Source organism: Trachymyrmex septentrionalis, unplaced genomic scaffold (genome assembly GCF_001594115.1).
Source record: "Trachymyrmex septentrionalis isolate Tsep2-gDNA-1 unplaced genomic scaffold, Tsep1.0 scaffold213, whole genome shotgun sequence".
Taxonomy (NCBI): domain Eukaryota; kingdom Metazoa; phylum Arthropoda; class Insecta; order Hymenoptera; family Formicidae; genus Trachymyrmex; species Trachymyrmex septentrionalis.
The window spans coordinates 4,539-28,917 of NW_017305321.1; the positions used below are offsets into that span (position 1 = coordinate 4,539).

Here is a 24,379-nt window from a genome sequence, read left to right on the forward strand (position 1 = left end):
TTTCTTCTTCGTCCTGCAAAGTGCGATAAATTGATCAAATATGTAAACTTAATGTGTTTTATCGCAATGAAAGTGATATACCCAAATACTTATTTACTTTTGATTCGTAAATCTCTTGTTTAATGGGGTCGTGTACTTCTTTCACATATGGATTAAATGTAATATAATGTGGATCATCCATGGTAGGTGAGTTAAATACTTGATTTACGCTTTCCTTTACGCACGCTTTTACACGATCTTGAAAAGCTTCAAAATTATTTTCATATCTGCAATATCGCCGATTAATTCAAACATGTAGGTATCCTGGATGATACATTATTTTCACGTTTCCTTTAAGGACAAATATACTTACAAGCTAGACGCCTCCTCGTTTATTGAAGTCATTTTCGCGTCTAGTTTAGTGAATATCTTATTGATATACTGTAATAATTACCAAATTCTGTTATTTCTTCTCCATTCCGAGAAGCCCCATGATGTGCACAATTCTCCACTTTCTGGATTTATTAATGGATGAAATATTTGAGTTTCAAACACAACTTTCTAAAACACATTTGAATGAAAAAAACTATACGTAAAATTGATTATCTGCGAGTCAGTATTCTTACAGGACAATCTCCAAGTGGAAAGTTAGGAGGCAGTGTAATGGTGAATCTAAAAACTCCGCCTTTGTAGATTCCTTGCCGAATGAATTGTACACCAAACCATACTGTGACAAAATGTGAAGATAAAGTATTAGAACTTTTTACAATCGCTAGTTTAACTACATTAAAGTGAAATAGGCAAAAGATATAGTATAGATATATTTACATCAGAACCATTATACAAGTCGTAATCGGGAAGAGCAAGACCTATAAAATAGGTTTACACCTATCAAAAACATACTAACATTTCAATAGAAAGAAAGTTGATTCGTTTTTATTCATATAAAATTTCTTTACAACTCTAAATTGAATATAATTTGCTTACAATTAGAAGAATTCCAACTTTACTCAACGGCTTGGAAATTGCAAATATATATAGGTAAAAACTTCACCCTTTTTAATAGTACCCCGGAAAAAAATGTTTTATATATTATATATTATATAAAATTATATACAATTTTATATAACTGTATATAAATGGATATATTTTATATATAATTATTCATTATAAAACATTTCTGAATATATAACAAATTTATCGACTACCCAATTTGAAGTAATGATTTGGATTCGATGCCGCTAGTTGGTGCCACTATATAATTTGATGTGTCTTACGAGTATTCAATGCCGTTAGATGGCACAATCTTACTGTTATTTTACTCAAAAATATTTCTGTATATGATAAAATAAATTAATAAATACATTCATCTTTACGCGCAATCTGTTGCAAATGTTTCTTCAATTCATGAAATGCGTGGATGAAAAAAAATGAATTGTAAATTAAGTATAAATTTTATAAATTTTAGGTTTGTGCTTAATTCTCGAAAAGAACAAAAAATTCAAGAAAGTAAGTAGTTATAATAGAAATAAATATTAATTTAAATATTTAAATAAATAAAAGTTTCAATAATAGACTTTATACAGAAGCCGAGTATTGCCGATACATTTTTTTTATAACTTTCGAATCTGACATGGCAATTACATTCGTCTGTTACATACAAGAGTGTCGTCTGCATGCTTATCTGAAAGCAAAATTATTAGTTTCGAGAAATTTATAGATAGAAGAAATTTATAGAAATTTATAGATTGATTTGAAATGCATTAAAAATCTTTTTATTACTCATTTACTTAGTAAGTCGTTCAATCTCCATTACTGTCGAGAATTCGGATATCGTATACTTTCTACAAGATTTTCTTTTTTATCGCAATTGCTTTAAATTGAACACAAGCTTTCCTTAAAGCAGCTTCCTCTTAATGATGGACCACACATTTTCAATTGGATTCGCATCAGGCGATTGTGCAAGCCAATTCAAAATCTAATATTATTGCGGCTTTTCAGTACAAATATGCAGTCACAGACTGAGGTGTCATTATCCTCTTGCTGTATCCACGATTCACTATCCGATTTAAATCATTTGTTAATCTATTTTAACAATGCTTGCCAATAGATTTCGAGCATCTTTTCAGCATTTAGATTATAAGTAAACAAGTACAAAGTGTCAATAACAATTAAATTACTCCAATCACGATTCAATTTTTTTTGCATAATCCATAAACGTCGCTTTTCGATATGCTTTGGTTTAAAAAAATATTTTGGCATCGCCGCTAAGAGATGTTTACCTTATTTAGCCGCCTCTTCAAAGTGATCATTATACTGCACACTCTTTCCTTGGCTAACAACTTTTGGCCTTGTTGCAATATCAATAGAGACTTTCGCCGAAATAACTTTTGATTTTATCGTCTTTCTCCGATGTCCCTCGCGTTTTTCCTCTCTCTGGAAAATCGACATTTTTTTTTGTTCTTTATATTGTTTCACCCACTTCCGTACGTAGTCTTCTAACTTATGCATATAATTTATAGCAGCAGTTTTATAAATTCATTTTAAGTCCTTTACTGTGATTTTGTGAGTACACAAGAATACTGTCTCAAAACGTTTACTCAGATAGAATACAAAGACATAATTAAGTCATAATGATATCATTATGACATCGTTTGATACTTAAAAACGAACTTTTAACAATTAGAGTCATGTCTTATGATATTACATGATTTTTGTGTTCTATTTGAGTGGTATACGGCGCATACTTATTTTGGAAATCACGTATTCTTATCATCACAATCAACCACAATGGAAAGTCCTGGGATTTCTAGGAATAGTAATCACAAAATAGTAAGCTCTCTTCAACGAATACCACAGTGGTCTTTAATAATTTTCCTCTGAAGCAGTCTAAGTCCGACGCTCTTGTGTGACAGACTATTATCTTATTGCTACCTATATTGGCAACTCGCTCTTTCTCCTTTTTTATTCTTTATACATTTCTCTCGGCCTTAATAATCGTAAAACCGGCTGTCCGTTCCTCGGTATCGCGGTGGTCCGTCCAAATCGTTCGTTCGGATCGATCGTGATTGGGTTTTGCACACGGCTAAGTGCACCGACGAAAAAACGGGGCGGTCGAGCGCGGAGGCCCGAGGCACCGTAATTTCCTGATCGTCCACCGAAACCTGACACGGGCGGTCTCTCTGTTCGTAAAGTGCACGTTGCGCACGACCACGCTCCCGATTATTATGAAATATAAAACATATGTTCTTCGGTATCAACCTTAATAATCATTTAATTGTACTTTGAAAACGAGTAGCCCTTTAAAAACGATACCATAAACAAGTTAATAACGTTTATCATTTTCGCGTCGTATCGAGAATGTATTTCATCTGCGAGTGAAAGCGAGAGTACTTGATTAAATATTGGCACTTGCAGAAGGAATAAATTGATTTCATAAGTATTAAATTTAATTAGAAATCGTTCGATTTTTTTAGGAATGAGAGATGCATTTATCTCGTAATAAGTTGGAGTAAAAAGGTGTAAGACGTCTTAATAGGGAATATAATATCTATCATAAATATTATTTCGTTTTACTTTATATATTTTTAATCCTTTATGTAAAGATATCTTTTATCAAAAAGTCATCTTTTCATTTATGATTTATTTTGTTGTCATTTAAACATTGTCGTGATTTGTTTCTTGAAAGGCAGACTACACATTGTTATACTACAGCTTTATTCGCATCTTACTAATAGACTAGTCCATTTTTCAATCCAGTATGTAAATCTCTATAGCAAGACATAATTAAAAGATATTCTTTTCGATACTGGTTTTAATTATCTGCCTGTTTGAATATCTTTTCAAAATTGATTGACACATTAATGATGTGTATTATTTTCGTCGCCACGAGAATTGATTCTCATATGTAGAAATTAAGAACTTAATAAAAAATTCGATGTCTGTAATAAAGAACGTAATAATTTTCTTTTTTAGCTTTTATTAAGAATTATTAGATTTACAATTAGAATGTTTGTTATTATCATAATTAGGATTAGCAAAGAATAGATATTTTGACACATTTATTTGCTCTAATATCGTTATTAATATTACGATTGTTACGAATGAACTATATAGTGACGAGACGTTTTCCACCTGTAAATATGAATGAAATACGTTTTACTGTATTCTGTTTTATTGACTGGCATTAAGATTGTACAATATTAAATCTAAATAGTATCAAATCATGTCATTATATTCGGTATTTATGGATCTTTTTTTATAATTAATATATTTTTATCTTTCATAGTATGGCTAATACAGTATTTCTAATTCAGTAATATACGACGAAAAACGATTTAAATTACTCTTTCGTCTGGCACGCGATGATCCAAAGTCAGCAAGTCATTGGCTGAAATTGCTATTAAAAATTGAAAAGTGTTCCAGATTGCGATCATATAACTCTTTCCAGGACAAAAACGCAATAAGTGAAAATTTCTTCCATTATCTTCGATGGCAAAAATTTCCATTTTTCACGTTTTTACTCAAAGGGAAAGTAACATGATCAGTTACTCTGATCTATAATTTCCATGTTTGCCCGCTTCGCTTTGATCGATCGGTTCCAATACTCCCAATTTCCAACGAGCAATCTCAATTTTCAATCTAATAGTCTAATACACGGAGTTAAGCCGCCATGGTCATCATGGTAGAGACTAAAGAGTAGAGTAAAGAATTGAGCTCCAGGGCGCGCCGTGACCGGCTCTCCTCGCGTTATCAGTCTCGTTTCCCGCGGAAGAGAGCCGTCCTTGCGTCCCCCTGAAAAAGTCGTGGCGCGCGAAGGATCCCCACGGAACCGCGGGGGAGGCTGATAGAGAAGAGCGAAATGGAAAAAGGTGTACCGTTCTCCGCGGCGAGAGAGGTAAACGAGCGAGCGGCTCGCCGTAGCGCGGGGCGGGGAAGGGGACGGGGCAGGTGGAGGGGAGAGACGGCACGGCGCGCACCAACCCATCCCCACCAATCGCGGTCTACGGTTGCGTCGCTCGGCGCGGCGAGTTTGTGCGACTAGCGTTCGCCTGCACTCGCCCGTGAGACGCCGAAGCGACAGGTAGCGCAACACACTACACGTTCGTCGCGCCCTCCTCATCTCTTTCCCCGCCGCGTCGCCCTCCCTCGTGCGATGTAAACACGGCCCGCGTTCGGCAGGTGGTCGCAGGCTGCGGACGCGCGTGGTACGTGGTACCGTTCGTGCCGCGCGTCGGGAACGCGGAAGAATTTCTACGAGGGGGGAGGGGTTCTCGCGTTTGGCAATTGACAGTGATCGGTGACAGTGCATTACATCCGTCGTTCGTTCGCCGCTCGCCCGCGCGATCGAGAGCGCAAAGTGTATTATTCTTTCTCTCTCGCTCCATCGGACGGTGCAGTGATCTCCCGTGCTCCAGCCGCGGACAGTCTGGGTTCACGAGTTCGATTTGAGTGTCGTCACATCGAGGAGAGGAAATTCCCTTCCTGGAACGCAGTTCTCTTCCTTCACCGTCATCTGAGACAGCCCGGCGGCGACGAAAGTCAACCTACGTCGTGGGGAAAAAGAAGCAATTTATAGGAGCGGATTTATCGGTGAGTTGAGTCACTGATTTTTACATTTTTCGAAGGACATTTATCGGCCGACTGTTCGATATACGATATCGGAGCGAACTTCACGCGATAGGATTTAACCCTTTCGAATTGAATATCTCAAGCGTTCATACTCGGTTCTTATATTTAAGACAACTTAAATACTGACATTAGATGCGATCGATTCCAAGGTTTGTTTTCTATTTCTGCACTAGATTGCACTAGAATGCAACTAGATGAACTCTCTTTCTCGCTTTCGCCAATTATCGAACCTACATCTATCTCACCTTAAGTTCCAAAAGTGTACACTAGTGTCACTAGTTCAGTCATAGAAAACAGACTTCTAATATTCCAATTTGCAATTTTTAGTCTCTAATACTAACGTGAGGTGAGCTTTATTGCAGTGATATTGCAAACGTTGCAGCAATGTTGTTTACGAGCTTTTGTGCTGTATTGACTGTCGATTGTCTCGATTTCAGCAAAAAGTATCAAAGTGTCCCACTAAAAATGGGACATGACAATTTATGTAGAAAAATGAAGCAATAGAGAATATTAACGATTGCTTCAATCTTGTCAGTGTGTATAAAATTATTTAGCGTTGATCGTGAAAAAACTTGGTCTTATGGAATTTTGTCTTTCAATTAAAATTTCAGTTCTAGTTTATCTTATGTCCATTTCCGTCATTGTCAATTAACTTCGGTCTCGGCTTAATTTAGTCTTTATTCTTTTTTAATTTTTAGAAAAAAAAGATGAAAAAGATCAAAGTTATTACATTGATAGAAACGGGCATTAGATTAAAAAAGAAAAACTTGACAATAAAAGCGAAAATGGTTAACGAGAATTTAAAATACGTCACGCGTTTTTATTTTGTCAGATTATTTATTTCGCATTTATTTAATGTTCTCCCCCGTAAAAGTCACTGTATTTCGATTCGAGACACGTTGGTACGTGGGTAGGTACATACGTTTCTAAATAACGAAAGGATTAAAACCTTAAAGCTCGGAAATAAATTATGCGCGCGCCGGCGTGAATGCATGAGTAATGCGTATTGAAATAACACGATACACAATTAACATGCTATGCCACACGCGCGGCATTTACCCGGAATAATTTGAATAGACAAATTGTCGGTTATTCGAGTGCGCGTCATAATATACTTCGCCGCAGTGATTTATTTTCGCAGCGGTGGACGCGCGAATTTTTATTACCGTCATAATATTAGCGCACATCAAAACGACAGGATCGGTAGACATTAATATTAATGTACAACACGTTCCTCTATTTATATATGCAGCTATTTACAAACACGACTGTTATTCACAAACGTTTATGTCTCACGAATCTGTCGCTGCCGATATTAATCTTTCAAGAAAAGTTTTGAATTTATTAAAGATTTAGCCTTAAAATATAATACTGTGAATTTGGAAATAATTTGATAAATAAAGGGCATCTCGAAAAAAAACGTTACACATTGAGAGCAAAATGTTCGATATCTGTGACTATAATTGTGTAAAATCATTTATAGTTAGCTTCATTTTTATAGTTGTTTTCGGGACCAACTATTATATTTTTTGTACATAGAGAATTACAAATGTAATTAGAGTAGAATAGAATAATTTATTCGCTTCAGCACACATTTTAGCCTAGAAGGAGACTTGTAAATATAATTGTAAATATAATTATTATTACTAACGTTGTAGAATAAAAACTGCAAAACTGGAACTCTTGATTATAATTATTTTATTATACGATTATAATCTTAAATACCAACACTTTCCTCTCATTGCAATCATCATGAATGAAAAGTGCTATTTTAATAGAAAAACGTTGTACAGTTTTAATTACTGTATGGTTACGTTCAGCAGACTGTTTATTTTGCAACTGTTGGAACTTTACTTCATTCCGATTGAATTACATTTTCAGATCTGAAAGTATAATCCAATCATTAAGAAAACTTCAAACAGTTGCAAAATAAACATTCTGCTGAACGGAACCAATCAAAAGGGTACAATTTAATGCACGTTTTTTTAAGGGATTAATCTTGAAGAAAATTAAATTTAGATTAGCATATTCAATGTTGCGTCGAATCCTTCGATTTATAATTGCGAAAAATAGGTTATGAGTCGTGAGCAATTTCGTTGAGAAAATTGCGGCATTCGCACGTGCAATGGGCACGTGTAGGTTCGTTGACACGGCGTTGCACGGACTGCACGCCCTATTTCCATTCGTACCTTCGCCACATATATCGCCGTGCATGTGTGTCGTACTTATGAGAGCACAGGTGATGTCTACGTACGTCCCGGGTCCGTCACGATTAGTTTTCGACTATCTCGCGTGACGTTAACCTGCTTTCGAAACATTGTATCACGATACGTTCATACGCAGTAATCAGGTTAATATCCATCGGATACTTTGCGTTATCGTTAAATTATTCTTTAAATAGACGTAGATGGAACACATTCATATTATATTCTATAGAATGTAATAGAGTGTGTCTCTTTCGTATTTCATTCAATAAAATTAGCTTGTTTTAATTTTACACGTAATAGACATTGACTTGTATTCCCCTGAGCTTACATGATTAAATTCATAATATTAAATTATTCCCAATTTGAGTTATTTTTCATGAAAAATCATTCGATTGTAAATCATTTGTAAGAACTAATTGTGATTGTAATTAATTTATTTGTTAGACGAACTCAATTTAAGTTGGAAGGATTTGGATTATCTTTTACTTTTTTTCACGTTTGTAATTCGATACTATTAAAGAAAAAGAGAACGATATTATACAAACTATCACTATCTAAACTCTTTCTAAGCACTCTTTCTAAACTAATAATGATAATTTCATGTAAGAATGTGCGCAGACATCGTTATATTTCAAAATATTTCACACGCTAAATAATTCGCTCTCGTTTTAATCGCATCGCGAGCGCTTAATTATCGAATGATGAATCACTTGAAGTTTTTAATTATGATGTCGAAAAGAGGAAGAAGTTCGAGAAAACGAAAGAGAAAGACTGGAGAAGCGTAGTAAAGAGTGAAAAAGGGAAAAGGAATGCGAAGTCCAGGCGATCCTCGCGATCCGCTGCCAAGTCATTGATCGTTCACGGTGACTATAAATCCCGAAACGTGGATCGGCAGCCCATTCGGATCGGATCCGCGTTTAGTTATGGCCGTGCTCGTTATACGCTAAGTTCGCAATGTGCATCTTTCACGAGCATCTGTAGATGCAGGCGTATGCGTACACGACGATATCGCGTGCGAACGTCCGTGCGTGCATGGCTAAGGAATGCATCGAGAATTTTCATTGCGCGTGATCCGGATTTTTCATGGCCGCGTTGGTAGCGTCGCCGCTTAGGTGAAAATTAATAGTTGTTTACCTATAATAATTCCCCGGGTGATCAACCTCTGCGAGAAGACGATTACTGCGACCATATCGCGTTATGAGAATGCGCGCCTGATTGTCGTTGTGATTTACGGGCCTTTAAACGTGGGAAAGTCGCCACTTTTTGCGCTACGTTCTAAATTTTTACTCATTTAGGCTAACGATCGGTTTAACCCCGAAAAAGATATTCGAACTCAAATCAGATACGCAGCTTCAGAATTATTTTCGAGGGTCCAATAAGACCCTTTTTTTTTTATAGCTTATCTTGAAGAAATTTAGTTGTTACAGAAGTTTAATTATTATATTAATTCACTATTAATTCGCTAGTAACTGCGGATTATTATTACCGGATTTCTTTCAGCAATATTATGGCGGCAAGATTGCTAGTTTGCAAAAAAGTTTTTTCCAAGAATTTCTTTGAACTTTCGAAACTTTTTGTGTCTTGCCTTATTGTAACTGGGAATCGAGAGCGGAGAATGATTCTGTTGAAAATAGAATTACTCGACGATAGAACTTTACATTGAATATGGTAGAATTATTTTGCAAATCTGGTCAAGCTACTTCGTCTCTTTTTGTAGCTCTTTCACGGCGTGGAAGACAGGCGATCGCGATTATATTTTCAGGCAAAGAAGAATATTTTCAGCAAAAGAATGCTCGCTCGGCGGGCGATATTTTCTTAGGCGGAAAACAATGCCGGACGGAGATGAGCGCATCTTTCCGCTCGCAGCCAAATACAATACGTGATTTTTACGAGCACCGGTCGGTGGAGATGTTATAACTTTCGTGGGGTATAACTAAACGAGAAGTAGCTCCAGACGGACAGTTGAAAAGTTTCGCACGGCTATATCTCCGTATAAGACAGGCTATATTCCCTTGTGCGTGGCACGCCTATAAATGCTGTATTCTGCTATGACTTATTGCGTCTTTTGAAGTGTCGTTTCCTTCTCTTCGTCGCATTCTGCGAATTTTCCATTCCGCATTTATTTCCCCGTACGCACTCGCCGAGGTGGCGATAAATTAAGTCGGAAGTATTCTCGCTCCCCCTGTTGCTAGTTAATTATCTTCCTCCGACAGGTAGCCTGTTCAATCCTCCTAAACTGATTGTGAGTCTATTGAATCCACATTATAAATCTTTTTTGTCAAAAATGTCGTTTGAAACAATTTCATTTTCTGTTAAGTACATTTGTGCAAATTTGGATTATTCTTATTTAAAGTCTTTGGAGTGAAATCTCGCTCTAAAGAGTAACAATTATGTCAGTCTTGAAAGAGAGTGGCTCAATTTTCAGTCTTTAAGAGCGAGATTTCACTCTTTATGATGAGATTCACTCTAAAAGTTTTAGAGAGTATTTATTAAAATATACTTAGTATGCCTTTCTTTAAATGAATTTATGTCATTTTGGAAATTAATTAGTGCCTTTTAATTAAGATAAATTGAATAGATCTTACAGAGTAGTGTCAGTAATTATATTACAGATTTTGGCATCTCCGGGATTTTGGGATAATTCGCGATAAATTTTCATTGCGATACCTCATGAAAATGTTATATTATTATACATCTCAATTCTCCGTACAACGTTTTAAAACAAATTAGGAAAAATGTCAGAAAAAAGAAACAATTAATCTAGTCTATTGACGAGACAATAAGTTCTTTTATTCGGCTCTAATCGAATCTAAAGACACTTTAATAAGAATCTAGACTTGAGAAAGTCACTTTTAATTGATTCGTCATGAAGAAAAAGATAGAGCAGAAAGAGAAAGAGAAAGAAATAATAAATGTAAACGTCCTTGCCTCTCGTCGTAATTTTGTTAAAATTATTATCCTGCAAATAAATATCACGGTTCATGATTCTCATTAGAGGGTCTCTAGTCGAGTCGACCACGATTCGCCGATTATTTGGCGGAACCGTGCCGCGGAAACGATGCGCGGATCTGCGATCTCTGGTCGACAGAGTATGGAAAATGACCGCGGAAAGGTAGCTCCTCCGCATTGGTAGAACGTTAACGTCCCGTGACGTTGCCCCGTTAGAATACTCGGCGGTGGCCTACCATCGTGTCCGTGCGCCGATCGTGAACTTTATTTGCACTCCTCCCGTCGTGCCGAATCCGCATCTCGCCCTCCACATCTCTGTCGGTCGGTCGGCCGCACGATAGCCATCTTTTTCACGAAGTTACGGTACCTGCCGTGTTCTCGCGCCGAAATTCATCTTCCCAGCCCCCCCCCCTCCCTCTCCTTTCTCTTCCTCCTCCCCCAAAATTCATTACTCGTACTCACGAGTGTCCTTTTTCACACCTCGCCTAATTTAGCAGACGTCATTCGATGGTGGTTTCGTCGGAATGTTACGAAATACACTTTTTTAGAGAGAAGCCATTGGCATAATCCAATCTCTTAAGTTAAATAATATTTTATTTTTTTTTACTTTTATCAAAATTTAGATCAATCTGGTTAGTCAAAATATCATTTATATTAACCTATGCACTTGATAAATAATAAAGTAAAAATTTGAGTCGAATTTAATAGATACTACATTTTTTGAATAGTTTAATTTCATTGTTTAAGGATCGATTGTTCCATCTTTGGATAAACTATGTGGTAATTTATCTAATGGATAAACAAAAGAGTACAAGAGTAAGAGTATAGAGAGTAAGAGAATTAGAGAGTGAGCTGAAGTTTATCGATAGGTGGAACAACTCAGCCTTATTAGTCAAATTAATTAACGACATATTAGGCAGAACTATAGATGTGACGACCTATAGATGTGATTAACAATAACTTAAATTAGGCATAATTCGACATTATGAATTTAACAGTAGGTGTTCTTTTTTATGTCGTGTATGTACTATTATCATTTAATTACGCTTGTACTGCATCGCGTGAAGGAAAGAATGTTATTCGTACATTAATCACCTCATCATGCCGTACGTCTTACTCGTTCGTCTTACGAAATTGTACAATTCTTCATTTTAGTCGAAAACGATTTGATTATTCCTGATATTCAAAGTTTACGCATGCCTGAGAGGCATCATAAATCCAGGTAACGTGAATCAATATAATAAATCAATGGGTAATAAACTGCGCTTCGTGAATTCACCGCGTTTATAAATATACCGGTTAACGTCAGAATTAATTGGATACGTGAAGAAGAACGTAGCGATGTAGGTACGATTATAGATTCGTGAACGACACGAAATGAATTCGTGGAGGCTCCTGAGATGCCGCATAGCGGTGCTGGAGGATGGCTTGGGGGGGGGGGGAGGGGAGGGGGGTTAAAGGTGAGGTGAAAATTGAATTGCGAATGAAACGTGTTGGAGAATATTTAGGAGAACTGGGACAATGACTCCGGCACGCTGGAATTCTTGATAAACCGAACCTGAACGAATATCTGAATGGTAAATCGGTAAAGTGTAGATCAGTAAGGTACCAAGTGTGTGCGCACGGTCGAATAAATGGCAACCTATGCTGTGTCTTCATCGTCCGACTTTTACGTATGGACGACGAGAACCTGACTCTGATTGTGCACCTAAAGTGATACTTGTCAAAGATTAGTTGCGTGTGTCACCGTCCAGGAATCGATGGTGGCACGATTGACTTGCTTATTGTGTAAATTTACATGTCGCAATCTATCGACGTAACATTATTTTGATAAAAAAATGTTACGTAATACTGATTGCATCATTTAAATATAACAAGTTTTATATTAATATTGGTAATATCGTTACCTCGCTTCAAAAGTGCATAATTCTAATAAAAAAATTAAGTTTTCCGGAAAAAGGGAAAAGTATATTTTAACTTGATAAATTAATGATATTGGCAAAAAGAGTATATTCTTAACATTATCAGTCTTAAAAAAATCATCGTTTTTTAATTGTGTGACGATTTTTTATAAAATAAGTTAGTTCACTTTTTTAATTGTATTACTTTTGAATGGAGCGATATGGAGCGATATGGAGCTCCAAAAGCCAAGACAGAGTTTTCGATAGGTTCTTTTATGAATAATTCACCGTGCATACACATTTAGGTATTATTATTTCAAAAATATTACTAATAGAAAGCTCAATGAAAAATATACCATCTGTTAATATCGTAACGCGTGAGGGCTCAATTTATCTGCGTAAGGCGACGTATTAATTAATATGTGGCTATCAGGACAGGAGTAAGAGGTCAGAGTCTCATCCGAGTGGTTTGACTTGGCGTTCCAGCTCTCACCTTTTGGATTTTGTGGGTCAACCAGGTTTCAAGTTAACGATTATTGCGCCTCTTGCTTCCGAAAGGTGATCGATACCATCTTCATGAGATGGATAACTGAATTAAAATGAGATGAAAGCCATATACCTCTCTCTCCTCCTTTTCTCTTTTTAAAATGTTGCCTGTTTTCGTTCTAAATAATTCGCCATCGACGAACTTTGTCATAATATAGGTTTGTTAAAAACGGTAATATTAAAATTATGGAAATGATTTAATCGGAAACTGTATGGAAAGAACAATTTTGTTAAAATACCTAAAAATTCAGCTAGATACAGATCTGAAAATAATTTTGTTTGAACCATCAAAATAATTATGTAGCACGCTCAAATTAGTTGCTAGAATATCTAAATTTTCTGCAGCATTATCAGCAAACGTTCTACGTAATTATTTTAATGATTCAATAAAATTATTTTTAAATCTATATTTAGCTAAATTTTTAGATACTTGAATAAAACCGTTTTTTCCGTGAATGTTATATCCTGGAAAAACTAGTGCAACACTGATGTAATTGAGCGCAAATCGGTTTACATAGTTTCAGTGTTAATAAATTAATCCTTTTAAAGTTATGAGGTTACTGTGACAACAGGCAGAATATCTAATTAAAAGGGTTCATTAATTTACGTTAATGTAAAATGAAAAATAAAAATATACGTAAATTGATTTGCATTTAACTGCACTCGGTGTGCAGTGTTGTAGTTTTTTCAGTGTGTTAAAATGTTATGTTAAAGGGCTTATGTTTTTAATTAATTGTAAACTTGCGATTTGCATCCATTCGGCCGTTATTGTTACAGTAAATCAGTCCATACCGCATCTCCACGAATCCTCATCTCGTTTGGGTTGCCGTTTGGGTAACCTTGGTACGCGGAAACGAGACCTTGGCGTGTGCAGACCGCCATAAACTCTTACCTAATGTTAAGGGGTTCGGGGAGATAAGGGCTGCGCGAATGGCGAGCGCGCGATATAGCGAGCCTCGTTCGTCGTGCTCAATGGCTCGAGACTTTCACGAGCATTCCTCAACCGACGTCCTCCGCTCGTTCTCTCTCCGCGAGAGAGCTCTTCTCGACTTGCCTCTCCTCTCTCTCTCTCTCTCTCTCTCTGCCGCCGCGTGGTTTCGTTCATCTTTCGAGCCGCGTTCTCCACCTGCCTCGCCCATCTTCGACTACCGCGCGTGTTCCTCACCGCGTGCATTTCTGCGGGGCAACGAAGGAACACGAGCAGCGTCGCGGAAGTCCCGTTTAACCTCTCGAACTCTGATTTACGAAGCGCCCGACTCGCCTTGGAATGCTCATTTGAGATACAATGTCGGCAGCACCGCTATACGCGATCGCGAAGACACACTCGTTAATCCTTTCGAGTTAACGCCCGTTGACGGCACTCTGGGCGCGACCGCACGTATCTCGGAGAAATCCATAAATTTTCAACTGTGTTAGTCGCAAGTATCACTTCAGAAGACGTGGTTTGCGGTGCTGCAATTTGATGGCGTCTATTCCGTAACTTTGTACTTTCCATAATTTCATCCGTAGGACGTAAGTTCACACGCACACGCACACGCACACACACACACACGCACGCACGCACACAAATTGCTTTCCATTTACGTCAAAACTCAGGTAATTCTCATGTGGGACGTCATTTTGAACGCAGTTGAATGCACTTTCCTTTTCATTCTGACGAGCGAGATTGAACAGTGTTTTTGCCTACAATCTGAATAAACTCGAGACCGTGTGCTTTACCGAGTCTCGTAACTCTCATTAAAAGTAAGATTACAAACCTGTGTTACGTGATAACATCATGAAAGTAAGCAAGTAGTGACATCATTACTTGAGTAAAAAATATGAAGTACTCGCATAGCTTTAGACTCAGGGTACGTTTCATGCTCACACGCTGTAAGCAGTGAGTTGTCATTCTTGTTGTCTATCAAATATTCAACCAGAACAAATGATGCTTACAAGTACGTGCGAAATATTCAATAGCATTTGTGCGGAAATGGAAAGCAACGATTGCACGTGTTAATAACCGTCCACCAAGTCTCTGGTCCTCGAAACACCAATTCTGAATATTTACAAGTCGAGCAGAAGAGGTCACTTTTTTAAAACGAGACTCGTTACTTTCTCGTAATGTGTACGCATTATCATGTGTGTTCACTCTCTCCTAATATACATATATAATTACCAAAGATGAAATTGGACATTGAGAGAAAAGTCGCACGTTTCACGGTTCTTCCGTATCTCAGTTTATCTTTCCAATAAGTACCGACCGCTAACGCCTCGCTTTTTTAAGGCGGGCAAACGACTTCTGAAGACCGTAGGTCAGGAGAGATCGTAAATCTCTACCTTAACTGAGACGCGATCTCGGTAAACTTTCGTGAAACGTGCGGTGCCTAAAAATCGCGGCTAATATATTCTGTCCTAGAGAGCCTTGACTGGATTTTTTTCCAAGTATTTGTAGCTACGCACTGTGCGCATTCGTACCAGCAATACGTTTGAGACATTTCAAGTTGTTTTACAATTTTGAGAACAATTTTTTTCTACTACGTTAAATGAAATTGAAAAGAGTAAACAAATTAAAAAAAATGTCACGTAATATTTTTATTATTTTTTTAACATCCATGTATGTTTCAGATCGAAACACTTATTAAATATTGGTATTTTTTCGAGAATTACTTGTTCAGATATTTATAATAAAGTGTTTTTAACAATAATTCTTTAGCAAATAAATGTTATTGGATCTAAAATAATTATTGTTAAAAAACTTTGTTACTTAGATACTTGAACAAGTAATTCCAAAAATGTAAATTTTCAAAAGTGTTTCCAAATTTTTGGCTTCAAATGTTTGTAACTTCTAAACTGTAACTTTTAATGCATGAAATATTACTATTTAAATATAATACTAAAAGTTAAAAGAAAATAGAATTAGAATTTTTTAATGAGAATATTTGAAGGTTCCCGACGATCGAAAGCCATAAATTCGTGTTTTAAAACATTCATATTACTTGAACGAGCTAATATACGAGTAGCTATAGTACATGATATTTACGTAGGAGAAAGTCGGACAAGGCGAGAAGGCGATGCGTTTGATTTACGTAAATAAAAATGCCGATGTGTAACCAGCCCCCCGACTTCGTACATATTTGATCGCGAGGCGATGGAAAGGCGGATGTTAACAGGATCCATGCCGCGAGGGAAATTGCGCGACACGCGCTTCGCGCTCTCGTACCACGTAAGAGGGTAAAACTCATTTCCCACCGCCCGCGTCAATCCTTTCTTCCTCCTTTACATCGCGTGGTTTCCCAATGGTCCGGGACCGAGCACGAGCGGTTATTCAAAACGAAATTACACGAGTAGTTCCTTTCGCCTTACGTATTCGTATTCACTTCGCTAGAGAAATAATTTAAGGCGAGATTAGATCGCATACTTGTACTAGACTTAAACATTGTTTTAAGAATTTATTTCTTCAACAAATTTTCAATTCAGTCTTTCTTTTCAATAATATGTATAATAAGTAGAAATATATAATCTTCAGCATATTTTGTGACATTTATATTTGAAAAATAATTTCAAGATATATTTCTGAGCTACACTGAGAAAACAAATGATTGCAATTATTATAATTTAACTGTAGTTTATAGTTATTTTTGGTGCGAATTATATGTTTTTCAAAACTGTAATATAAATGCATTTATATTAGTATCAACATTGTAACAATAATGAGTGTAAAAATGAAGCTTTTGTCCCCTAAAATCTTTGGCAATCTAACTGTAAAGAGTTCCGCTCGATCGCGAAATATTTCCCAATGAAACTATACGCTTTTTGTTTACGATAACAGATCGTAAAATATCCCGTGCGCGATGATGCACGTGGGAGCGAAGAAAGCCGGGTATTTCTAAGGATTAATATTTGACGTATGTCTCGGTCGTTCGCGAGCGTTAAACACCGGCGCGCGGCTCGAACGGTTTCCATGCAATATTCATCGAACCCTGAATAGCGGTAGTGCCGTGTGTATTCCCGAGAAATGATTATCCTTTGAAAGGATCTGCATTCCAGCGGGCCCCTTTTTGCAAGGCTGAACATTATGGTCTCGATGCGGTTGCGTAACGCACGCACGCGCGCGCGTGCGAGCGGCCGCCGCGTCCTTTTGGCCTCGTCAACGTCACAGGCATTTCAGCTCCATTTCATTTCCGTTTGTTCCTCGTGAATAGCGTTCGAATTTCATTCAAAAGAAAAAAAAAGTCGGTCGTACAATAAAATGTTACTGGAACGAGAGACGAGTTTATATCTTAGCTTGTAAAAGATCTTTTGTCCGCGATATATTTAAAGCAGGGGGAAAAATTGATTTAAATTGACACCATAAAAGACTACCATTCGTAACAATAAATTTCATCCGCTGCAAAATATTCCAAGCGTACATTTCTTATTTCTTACATTTTTTTTAATTACTAGGAAATTATAACACTACATGGGAAGAATGATTTTGTTGAAAGGTATCTAAAAATGTAGCTAGATACACATCTGAAAATAATTTAGTTAGATTATTAAATTAATGAAATGTAGGACGGTCAAGCTGGCTGCTAGAAATGTAACAATTCTTTGCAGCGTTACTGCTGTCATGCTTGAATTTCTTACAATTATTTTAAGATAGACCGACAGAAATTATTTTCAGGTCTCACCTTTCTACTTAAATTTTTAGGTATTCTGGCAAAAGAATTTTTTTCCGCATGAAAAGGATGGTTTTGCTGGATTTAAAATTAGATACAGGTCTGTATCTGAAAATCATTTTCTTGGACTGTCAAAATAATTACATAGGATACTCAAATTGGTTGCTAGAATTTGTCAAATTTTTCTAGCACTGCTTGAAATTCCAGTGTAATTATTTTGATGGTCCAACAAAATTATTTTTAGATTTTTCAGCAGAATTATAAATCATATGGCTAGTAATTCGATCGAGTGTATCAAGTGTCGTTGATCGAGTGTTTCAACCGGATAACCAATTGATATGCTTCCGACATTACGCCGATGCGAATGTAATAACTTGACACTGTAGTATGCGCGCATCGACTGTGAATTCAAGATCAGCGTTTCGTATTTCTCGTCTTCCTGCAATTATTCCAAACTCGTCACGTCCTACCAACGATATAAGCGGAGCCGAAGAATCAGACGAGAATGTGCCGTTCCGCCCTCCCGATATCAACTCAGCGATTCAACTCAGCTGTGTTTTGTGGAAGAAATCGCGCCGAGCCAGGCTTACCGGTGATGCGTAACAGTTTTATTAATACGCTACGTAACGCACCGTCATTAATCCTGCGCAATTGAATGATTACTGGCGTACATTGTGCACATCGCAATTCACAACGCGGCTGGCGGACTCGTCGCGCCAATTTTTCGCTTCACAGAATTCGATCTCCTTTTTTATCAACCGGAAAATTGACGGCTCCGTATCGACTGTATATACACGGACGTCTCACGGATCACGTCGCTGATTGTTTTTTTTAGCTAGAGTTTCAATTTAGATTAGATGCTCGTAGCATCTTACGATTAATATCTCGAAGTGGAACCGACGTCTGGTCTCTGTTTTTAACGTGTCATTCGAAAGTTACTTTGAGGCCTAATAATTTGTACGAATAATTTTCTTCGATAGAAAGAATTTAACGCGGTGATACTAGTTGGGTATTAGTTGTGTATTCCTCGGGTGTACGCATTCACGCAGAGTACACGTACGCAGTAAAAATAAATGCATTACGCGCTGCCGCCGCGCCTACATTGATGCTGCTGCGCCTTTTGCATCGACATTTATTCGCGATTATTTCACCGAATCGATCGGTACACACAGGTACGGAGATCGGCCGTGAAACAAGGAAGTCGAATAAAGGAGGAAGCTGAATAAAAGGACAATGTTATGGGCGAAGGAAAGGAGGGGAAACGGTAGGCAAACGTAGGCCTACCGTTGGAAAGGAAGACTCGGAGGGAGACTAATGGTCCCGGGTGTAAAGATACTTTCGTGAGCATTCGTCCGCGGATACATAGATGGAATCGCGCGGAAACGTGGCTCGCGTTGCTCGCCGCGCCGACCGCGGCGTAAAAAATCTCCTCGGCCGCGCCGCGCGGCAGAAATGATTATCGCTCCTGCGAGTCGAAGAAAACTTACGCGTGTATACAGGCGTAATTATATGTGCATATCCCGGCACGTAACACACGGGGGGCTGAAACGGCCCGTGAGCGCTACGAGCAAATAGCTGCGAGAAAGAGGAGGTGAAGAAGAGGGAGAACGGAGCGTATCCGCATGCATGCGTGCCTAACCCGCGCGCGAGTGTTCGCGCTCTGGGCTCTCGGTAATTATTTTCTCTTTACGCAGCAATTATTCGAGAAATTGTGTTATAACTTTATCCGCCTTCGCGTTATTAAAAATTATCATTTTTCTTCACGTTTACGTGCCATCAATAAAGTGCACTGCATTGACGTATTGTATTATAAGCGCAGCGTGGGCGAGAGTTTCCGCTGACAATAGATTCATGTAAGAAAGTTCTAAGCAGGTGTTCACTGTCCGTTCTTGTTATACCGAAGGCCGTCTTAAGTAATGTCTTAAGACGCTGATACAGCCTGTGGTTAGTATTCATAATTTGTTCTCATTTCAAGATCGTCTTAAGTAATGTTTGAAAATGTTAGTACGACTCTGTGGCCAATATTCACAGTCTTATATCGGTTCTTATATTTCAGATGTCGTCTTAAGTTTGAAGATGTCACAAGTCAATCGCAAAGTTTGTATTAGCATCTTAATCTACGTTACTTGAGATGATCTTGAAATGAGAACGGACTGTGTGTGAACATCGGCCTGTGTGAGATTGGTTTACGATATCTCAAGACTTTGTATTTAAGACAGTCTCGAATGTAAGAGCTGACTATTAGCTGGTATATTCACAGTCGGTCCTTATTTTAAAATCATCTTAAGAGTAATGTCTTAATGAATATTGGCTCTAATTTTTTAAACTTGGACTCCATCTTCTTCTTGCATCTACAAGGAAAGGATGGTTTTGCTGAAATACATATCTAAAAATTTAGCTAGATACAGATCTGAAAATCATTTCGTTGGACCATAAAAAAATAATTGTATAGGATACTCAAACTGGTTGGTAGAATGTCAAATCTTTTTGCAGCATTGCTCGTCACGCTTGAGATTTCTGCGTAATTACTTTGACGATGAAACAAAATTATTTTTAGATCTGTATTTATAGCTAAATTTTGTAATACTTGAGATTCAGCGAAGTCGTTTTTTCCGTATATACCGAACGAAACGTAGCATCGTCCAGGTGATTCATTTCTTCAAGTACGATCGCTGTGCGGAACAGTTCCGTTTTACGGTGTCCATAAATATGCGAGATGCGTTCACAAATTACACACAGCGAGGCGTTCTCGCGCGCAAGGTGAACAAAGGTAGAAAGTGAAGTGCTTCACGTGCTGTACATGCGGCGTTCTCTCTATACCTCTATCAGATCTCCTCTATACCGTAAGCAAAGACGTTGCGCACGTAGCCGCCGCCTAGTACGACGCCTATTGTGCCTCCGGGCTCGGGGCGATCGTACGTAATGTGTTTTGGTCGGATCCTAATCTCCGACGACGGTTCCTCTCGTACGGTTCTTGCGCCATATAAAACGCACACGCTCTCCACGTGTCCGGCATAGCTGATTAGTCCGATTATGATGTGCGTGCGTCGCGACGCACATACTTCTTACCTCCCTTCGCCACGCCACGCCACGCCACCTCTTTTGTTCTCCTCTCATCCCGCGACGTGTATGTAATACGTGGTGTATGGGAATGTGTGTCAGCGAAAGTAATGATCATGAGCAACGAGCCGAAAACCATGGCCCGGGACGAATCGTCCGTGATTCCTTTGAAATTACGCCTTCGGTTCTAACCATCGAAAGTCTAATCGGTGATAGCAATCACGGATTATAATAGCGCGTGACCTTCCTTCTATCCACCTGTAGTCTTGCGATCTACGAGTAACATGTTTAACGAAGCTAATCTCCAGTTCGAGAAACGCAGCTCTTAGATTGTAGTGAAGAAAATGTGAATCTTCTCGAAAGTATCTAATAGTTCGACTGCGTAAAAATGACGATTGGAAACGAAGAAATTGCTCTTTCTCCCCCCTGTCTCTAGCAACGATAGTGATAGTAATAAGAGGGAGGAACGTAAATGGTCATCAATTTGCCTGCCACTCTTACTTTAGATTCAGATAATCTAGGTATAGTTGAGTTCTACCTGATCGATTTTAGCTCATTTTACGGTTCTCGGTGTAAGAAAAGATATAAGGAAAGGAGGAAACGTTATTTGCCACCAATTTGTTCCCCGCTCTCACTTTTCCCAATTACATTGCACTCGCTAAAACGAGAGAGAAAGAGAGAGAGAGAGAGTTGGGTTCTACGCGGTAGACTTTAGCAATTGCGATCAATTTTAGAGCCTATTTTACGCGAGCGAAGGAAGAGGAAGAGAGGACAACGAGCATAGGGGAGGAAGAGTTACATATTCTCTCCGATCTATAGATCGACGCGTCGACGAAGAACGTGGCCGGAGGGTTCGTACACCACTTTAAATCGGTGAAGCGAGAACGAGAGATGGGATGAGAGGAAGAACGGTGGCTAGGCGGTGCCCTCTCCGGATACCTCTCGATCTCCCATGGACTCTCTCTCGCGCGCGCGCGCGCGTCCATCGAGATATCCGAGCCTATAAGTGATCTTAATGATCGCCGCTGGCTGTGAAGTCCGAGATTCCTCCGCACCTGCAGTGGATTCCACCTCGCGCACTCCTAACGCAACGCTCGGGAACGATTTAAGCCCATTCGATTTTGTGCGCTTAAATTCGTGGTAGATTTTCACATACGAAATGCGAGATAATATTTAGATTTATGGCTCTCCCGGAGTTAAGGAACGCGCACGCAGGGATAAATTGATTACTCCAATTATATCGAGATGGTGATGGATTACTTGTAATTATGACTGTAGACACTGGTATATGTGCCTGAGGTTCCGGTTCTGTATATCTGTAATGACTCTTAATGATATCTTATCCTATTTACAATCGATTGACCCGGGGAATCGAACGAGCTCGAGAATAAGCTCGTTCAATTGCGTTGTTACGTCTGTAATAGATTTAGCATTGAGATACAAGATAATATCTAACCCAATAGATTTCGTAGGACGAAAAACGTGTATGAATGTGTAATAATTTAATTACTCCAGTGATATCGAAATGATAGAGAATTGTAATCGTAAACATTTTACATCGGTATTTAAATCTGAATAGGCGTCGTCTCACAGCCAATGATAGATTCTTCAAGAAATACAATTGGAAGCTACAAGACAAGACGCCTATTCTGATTCATTCAGTCAGTCTGGAAGATTAGTGAGGTACAATGTAACGCATATTCCGTGACGAAACAGCTTCCTACATTACACCTGGCGACTCTATTGTACACATTGCATAATGATTCCTACTGATATCTTACTGATTTACAATCTATAGATCTTCGCTCGCGCAGCTCCAGATAAGCTCGTCTAATCTCGTATGTTACTATTGTTAGAGATTGATTGCGTTTATTTTTTATTTCAAGTTCAATTCTCTAGATCGAATCTCGATGGTTTAGACTTTGTTGAATACATCATCGAACGGCATTATGTTATAATAAGATAGAAGACGAATCGATGCACATAAATTTATCTCGCACTATTATAAAATCAAATTGCCAGCATAAATTTCGTATTGTGATAAAATATATTGTTTTATTATGTTGTCCATTCTTTTGGATAAAAAATATTCAGTACGTATGACCTGACCTTAACGTACCGATATTTCAGAATTTTATTTAATAAGCATTCCATTATAAAATAATAATAGAGACATCCATTCGGATGGAGCAAATTATTCTCTACGTTTTACTCCGAAAGCTTTTCTTGAAAGCTAAAGCTTTCGAAACAATGCGCAGATATCCTCTTTTCTGCTGTTTTTCCGTATGAAATTCCTCGCGATAACCACATTAGTCGGAAAAAGCGGAAACGCGTTTCTTCCTCGATGAACAAACTCGCCGCTCGTCGACTCGACGAGGTGACTCGCGCGAAATTATCGCGAGCATCGTGCGTAACGCGAATTGCCAAGAGTCTCTCTCTCTCTCTCTCTCTCTCTCTCTCTCTCTCTCTTTCTTATCGCTGGTCAATCTCTCGATCAATCTCTCGGTGGTTTTCTCGTGCAACGCGATTTCTTATTTTCTCGCAAACGCTTTTCGGGTTTGCCCGTGTGCCGATTGGCTTTGCCTTTCACGCGAAAATCGGGACCGGTTCTTCACGTTGCCATCGTCGTCGTCGTCGTCGTCGTCGTCGTCGTCGTCGTCGTCGTCGTCGTCGTCGTCGTCGTCGTCGTCTTCGTCTTCCTTAAGTACGCGATTTCGATTGCGAACTCGAACAGTGGTGTTACGAGTGCTCGATCCATTCTCTTTTTCTTTTTCTCTTGTTCCTATATTGCAGGTTTTCTCGCGCCATTCGCGATATGCGTCGGACCCCGGGCCGAGCGAAAGTGAGCCGCGTTCTTTCAACAGATGCCGATGTTATTACGGAGTATTGATACATTCGTATTGACGCTTTAACCTTTCGAGGTGTAAGATTGCGATAGTACACGATTGAATACTTTGGTTGTTCCACAAGATACTGTTTTCATCATTCATGTCATTCTTTGACAACACGAGACATATTGCTTTTAGTTATAGAGATATTAAGTCAAAATGGAAAGCGTAAGTGCACGTGAAATATAACTGAAGTAATAATAAACGTTTGGAACGAAGCTATCCAAATATTTCCAGGCGGAAAGAGCTCATAAATTCTCATAAATCATCGAATTACATTTATCTGTGGCGTTATCGTTATTTGCGCGTCCTACATGAGAAATAACGTTACGCAAGAGAAATTACATCTAATATTGCAATTATAGTAGACACACCAGCAGCGTCTAGTATTTCAAATGGGCTCTCTTCATTCATGGGCACTTTCATTAAAAAGAGTCGTTGCATTAAATTAATACTACACTCACCGTAATGGGAATTAATAACTCACCCATAAGCACGGCTCAGCTTTCATAATAATGCATCATAATTGCATCCTATTCCTTTTTTTTCTTTATCATTTTAACGTGAGTCTCCAACAT

The 24,379-nt window shown here is 38.3% G+C and overlaps 2 protein-coding genes across 2 annotated transcripts in view; one reads left to right on the forward strand and one right to left on the reverse strand.

The window, feature by feature from the left end:
• Position 1: 1 nt before the first annotated feature.
• On the reverse strand, positions 2-843 carry LOC108748168 (protein crossbronx-like; the record flags this gene model as incomplete). Its single annotated transcript, XM_018486194.1, has 5 exons — positions 808-843; positions 606-706; positions 353-540; positions 98-266; positions 2-13 (listed from the first exon to the last, which is right to left on the reverse strand). Coding segments are annotated over exons 3-5 (213 nt in total), but the record flags the coding sequence as incomplete, so codon positions are not given.
• Positions 844-5,050: 4,207 nt separating this feature from the next.
• The window catches only part of LOC108748188, a 99,961-nt gene continuing 80,632 nt past the window's right edge, over positions 5,051-24,379 (forward strand). Inside the window, exon 1 of the mRNA XM_018486217.1 lies at positions 5,051-5,571. The gene's annotated coding sequence lies outside the window, so the exon portion shown is untranslated. The remainder of the gene's footprint in view (positions 5,572-24,379) is intronic.